Here is a 5,362-nt window from a genome sequence, read left to right as displayed (position 1 = left end):
AGTGAGGTAGTGGTAGAGTGAGGTAGTGGGTCAGTTTGTTATATCTGGAGTACTTCTCCTGTCCTATCCGGTGTCCTGTGTGAATTTAAGTGTGCTCTCTAATTCTCTCTTTCTCTCTTTCTTTCTCTCCCTCGGAGGACCTGAGTCCTAGGACCATGCCTCAGGACTACCTGAAATGATGATTCCTTGCTGTCCCCAGTCCACCTGGCCGTGCTGCTGCTCCAGTTCCAACTGTTCTGCCTGTGATTATTATTATTTGACCATGCTGGTCATTTATGAACATTTGAACATCTTGGCCATGTTCTGTTATAATCTCCACCCGGCACAGCCAGAAGAGGACTGGCCACCCCACATAGCCTGGTTCCTCTCTAGGTTTCTTCCTAGGTTTTGGCCTTTCTAGGGAGTTTTTCCTAGCCACCGTGCTTCTACACCTGCATTGCTTGCTGTTTGGGGTTTTAGGCTGGGTTTCTGTACAGCACTTTGAGATATCAGCTGATGTACGAAGGGCTATATAAATGGCTATATAAATACATTTGATTTGATTTGGTAGAGTGGTATAGTGTGGTAGTGGTAGAGTGAGGTAGTGGTAGAGTGAGGTAGTAGTCAAGTGGTATAGTGTGGTAGTGGTATAGTGTGGTAGAGTGAGGTAGTGGTAGAGTGAGGTAGAGGTAGAGTGAGGTAGAGGTAGAGTGAGGTAGTGGTAGAGTGAGGTAGTGGTAGATTGAGGTAGTGGTAGAGTGGTATAGTGTGGTAGTGGTATAGTGTGGTAGAGTGAGGTAGTGGTAGAGTGAGGTAGAGGTAGAGTGAGGTAGTGGTAGAGTCAGGTAGTGGTAGATTGAGGTAGTGGTAGAGTGGTATAGTGTGGTAGTGGTAGAGTGAGGCAGTGGTAGAGTGAGGCAGTGGTAGAGTGAGTGGTAGAGTGGTAGTGGTAGAGTGAGGTAGTGGTAGAGTGGTATAGTGTGGTAGTGGTAGAGTGAGACAGTGGTAGAGTGGTAGAGTGAGGTAGTGGTAGAGTGAGGTAGTGGTAGAGTGAGGGATTCATCTTATTGAACCACACAAAGAGATTGATGCTCCTCTGGCCATCAGTGCATATTTCGACACACTTTTGCATGACCTGATTTTTTGATGTATTTGGGTGTGTGACTGAATTGCATGTCTATAAATAGATTCCAAAATATATATTTTTATATTTATTTGATCAAAATGTTTACTTTCTACCCCTAAAAAATTGAACATTCATTGTAAATGCATTTCAAAGACGTATATACGCCATGGGCCCTTCAAATGGACGAGCATTCCTTTCCTTCAACATTGTGCACAATAAATCCTTCTCTCGCTCTCTTTCTTCCTCAGAGTAGGGAGGTAGGCTAATTTGGCCTAACCAAATTTCGTAATTTGTTTAAAGAATTATTTTAGCATGCAAATTCATGTTAATCGATGTTTCCTTCCTCTGGGTCTGAGAGACTGGCTGGTCTGAAGAGAGGAGGGGCATAGAGAGCGTACTCTTATAAACCTTCAACTGCATATCTTCCTCAATCCATAAACACCGTGATGCTAGTCTACTGGTGTAAACAGGGGTACGCTTCATTAGGCTTCTCGATATTGGCCGGAAATTAAACGTGTTGATGAAACGTTTTGGACGTTTGGTTCCATACTGAATTCGAAAGCAAAATTGGGATTCAGCAGCAAAGAAAAGTTTGGAGAAGTTTACGTCTAAGGCGAATAGAAGAAGAGGACGCATCGGATTCTGCAACAGCAAAGGACTGTTATTTACTTCAGTGTCCATTTCAGGATGTTATTAACTTCCTTCATCAGAGTGTCTTCTTCTCTCCCGGTGTTCTAGAATAAGGAAGGACGTATTGTTAATGTGAATGCCTGTCTCTACGGTAGAGAGAGACTAAACCCAAGGAGGAAGAAACAGTGAAGCTTTTATTGCGCTCCGCCTTTCCCGCGTGCTGAACTGAACCATGCAGCATCCCTTGGACTTGGGGGCTCACTATTATCCCCCGGAGGTTCACCCCGACCACCGCTCCCACTCACACCGCTACCGAAGCTTTATGATCGAAGAGATTCTCACCGACCACCCGGACCATAAGGTGTCTACCCCGGCAGGGGAGCTGCTCAAGTTCGGAGTACAAGCTCTGCTCTCGGCGCGGCCATACCACAATCACCTGGGTAAACTGCGATGCTTTTGGTACTAGCTTGTTTTTAGAGGGGAGATGTAGCCTACTCAACTTTGTATTCAAAATGACTCAAATTATTATATTGTATTTTCTATTAGTCTTTGTTAGTCTTCTCTTGGGGACTGCTTATGGTTTTCCACTCAAAACAACTCGTTCTGTCATAAACCTAATTGTCCTAAATGGCGAGCGTAAAACATTGATTTAAAACATATTTGCATATGATTTACATTCGTTTCCTTCGTATTATTTTCTTATACAAAGTGCACAATCTAGATTATTTTAAAAAAATGTATGTCGAAACCTAGGCAATAGGGCAGGCTTGCCAACGGGTTCCTTTTATGCTTCCCAAAATAAGTAATCGACAAAAGTGCGTTGTAGTGCGTGATATAGCTCAATATTCAACATACTTTTTGGGGAAAAACAAGATTCCAATTCCTTTGGACTTTCAACAAGGGTTCTATATATTGTCATATAAACTGTAGTCTATCGAAATGTATAGACAAGTCTGAGTCATTTGTGAATATTTCCACTCATGGAGCGAATGGTCACACTGGGTCACCAAACTTCAGAAAAGACGATGCGGGCCTTCTTCTTCTTGACGCAGCCAGGTCTCTACAGGGTATTGGGCTCATGTCTATGTACAATTACCATAGTATTAGCATTTTGTTAAAGCTGTTTACATTGATTGGCCATACAATTTGTAAAACGAGGCCTTGTTTATCGAATACCACTATGTTTTGCATATCAGCAGTCATGGGCCATATGAATTTGGCTCAGGGAAATTGTATTGGTGGAGGGAAAAACAGACCAATTCAAACATTTCATGAAGTATATGCATAATAGGTTTGCTTATCAATATTTCAAACAAGTTATTACATTTCTACATTTCCTGACATTGACTGAATTTAGCATTTAATTGTTATTAATTCCAATATAATAAACTATTATAAGCATGATAATAATCAAATAATTACAATTACATTCAACAATTACATAATGATTATTTGTAGTAGGTCTATGTCTCGTCTAATAGACCTAATAAAAACGACAATACATATGTATAACTACTAGTACTATACTACTACTTAAATACTATCATAATAACTCATAAAATAATAATTGTTCTTATAATTATAGAATAAAATGTTACTGTATTTATTTTAACCTATATTTTACTAGAAAATATGTAATCATCACGTAGAACCAATTAAGAAAATAGCCAAGTGTGTAGCCTATAGGCGTTGTTAAATGTATTATTTTCGTGTAGGAGTTCAATGGGGAATAATCACATTTATACGTGAAATTGTTTGATTTACAGTTTTGAAGGCAGACCAATCGGGTATCCTGAAGTTCCCGATGTCGCCACTCTCCTGCTCACTGGGATCACCGTTAGGCTCCGCTCTCCTATCCGGGGCTCCGGGGCTCCACGGCGGCTCAGCTTCCCACCACCTCCCGTTGGACCTCCACCTCCGGAGCAAGCTGGAGCACGGCGGAGACGGCAACAGCAAGACCAAGAAAGGCCGCCGGAGCAGGACGGTCTTCACTGAGCTACAGCTAATGGGCTTGGAGAAAAGATTTGAGAAACAGAAGTACCTTTCAACACCAGACAGGTATTTAAATAAATTAAACCATTCAATTAACCTTATTTATCCCCAGGGGGCTATTATTGCTGTGGGTAAAAGTGACTCGCAAATTAGTCAGATATACAACACAACACAATAACATAGGCCTACAATCAGTCAATTCTCTCTCTAAGACGGATGACACGAATGCAAGATATTGACACCAATGTAATATATATCTTAACATTTTAGATATTGACTCAAATGTTGTTTAGTGCAAGATGTGAAATTGGATTGAAATGAAAGAAAATCTCTGTAATCGCCACTTGTCCCCATACAGAATAGATCTGGCTGAGTCTCTGGATCTGAGTCAACTACAAGTCAAGACCTGGTACCAGAACAGACGAATGAAATGGAAGAAAATAGTAAGTTCTTATTTCTTATTATGAACAATATGACAAGGAGGCGAGTGGTTTTGATAAATAATTATATTAGTTTACTTGTCCATTAACATGGTTTTATGGTAGGCCTAAACAGTTTAATTGTAGATTATGTTTGTCGTTTTAAAACTTGAATTGTTTCTACTGTACAGGTCCTACAAGGAGGAGGATTGGAATCTCCAACCAAACCCAAAGGCCGTCCTAAGAAGAATTCCATCCCGTCGAGCGAGCAGCTTTCGGAGCAGGAGAGGTCTGGAGACGTCGACCGTCAGTCGGACGGTTCCACCTCGTCACATTCAGACACTAACCAAGAGGAATAATAATGTTGGTGCTCCGACTAACTGACAACTCTCTGAAGACGTTCACCAGACGTTCATACAGCCTCTGGGATGCGTAATGGTGGTCGACGGTTGAATCGAAGTGCCTTGCCCTTGACTTCGATATTTTTGGCACTTACATAGAGAGACTGATGTTGGCCTCCCGTAGGAGAGGCGGAACTCTATTTTTATTACTAGTATCGTCCTCCAGACACTTCCTCCTTGGGACGAGGTTACTTTTTGTATGCTATTGTCACATCTTCTTTCGTAATCAATGTGTTGTCAATACCTATGCTTCCATCCGCGTCACGCCGAACTAACCGTTATGGAGCGGTTGCGGAGGGAGGGAGGGAGGGACACACATCGAGCAGTAGGTGCACTCTTTCATTGCCTCCATTCAAATGACCCACTTTACACATACGTCTTCTGTTCTGCTTTTATTTAGCATATTTACATGTTTTATTAGGCTATGTTTTTATTATAAGGACATTGTTGGATGTAATTAAATATTTTTTCACTTACACTTAATCGTTCTTTTATTTTTTTATATTGAAAGGAAATTAGACCAAATTTGCTATTTCCTGCAATCACATGAGAATGTTGATGTTGTTGGCAGCTGGGAGGTAATTTTACCCCCAAAGCATTTCCATTCACCGACACATATAGTTTATATTCCAGCGCTGTGATGTAAATCGTTTACTTGTAACATTTTACCAGTGCTACAATTTATTGGTAGGTAGTCCTAACATTACGCACAATTCTGCATGATATGGAGCTCTGGGTTGAGTTGAACGAAAACTAAATATGACGACCAAAACGAAAGAGGAACGTTCAATAATATTACTTTACGGTAATTTGAC

The 5,362-nt window shown here is 41.0% G+C and overlaps 1 protein-coding gene across 1 annotated transcript; it reads left to right on the top strand.

Annotated features, from left to right (window-relative positions):
• The first annotated feature begins 974 nt into the window (after positions 1-974).
• barx1 (BARX homeobox 1) lies at positions 975-5,025 on the top strand. Its single transcript, XM_024408098.2, has 4 exons — positions 975-2,175; positions 3,502-3,793; positions 4,086-4,170; positions 4,338-5,025. The coding sequence occupies exons 1-4, from the start codon at positions 1,968-1,970 to the stop codon at positions 4,503-4,505; spliced, it is 753 nt and encodes a 250-aa protein (XP_024263866.1). The 5' UTR covers positions 975-1,967; the 3' UTR covers positions 4,506-5,025.
• Positions 5,026-5,362: the final 337 nt, after the last annotated feature.

Source organism: Oncorhynchus tshawytscha, linkage group LG07 (genome assembly GCF_018296145.1).
Source record: "Oncorhynchus tshawytscha isolate Ot180627B linkage group LG07, Otsh_v2.0, whole genome shotgun sequence".
In the NCBI taxonomy this organism is placed as follows: domain Eukaryota; kingdom Metazoa; phylum Chordata; class Actinopteri; order Salmoniformes; family Salmonidae; genus Oncorhynchus; species Oncorhynchus tshawytscha.
The sequence above is the reverse complement of the archived record's forward strand: the minus strand, read 5'-3'. Positions and strand labels throughout refer to the sequence as shown.

What these genes read in the sequence shown, in the direction of transcription:
- barx1 (XM_024408098.2), top strand. Translation starts at nt 1,968, where the DNA reads ATGCAGCATCCCTTGGACTTGGGGGCTCACTATTATCCCCCGGAGGTT. An exon ending in GCCATACCACAATCACCTGG is followed by an intron (nt 2,176 to 3,501) that starts GTAAACTGCGAT and finishes TTTGATTTACAG; the next exon opens with TTTTGAAGGCAGACCAATCG. An exon ending in TACCTTTCAACACCAGACAG is followed by an intron (nt 3,794 to 4,085) that starts GTATTTAAATAA and finishes GTCCCCATACAG; the next exon opens with AATAGATCTGGCTGAGTCTC.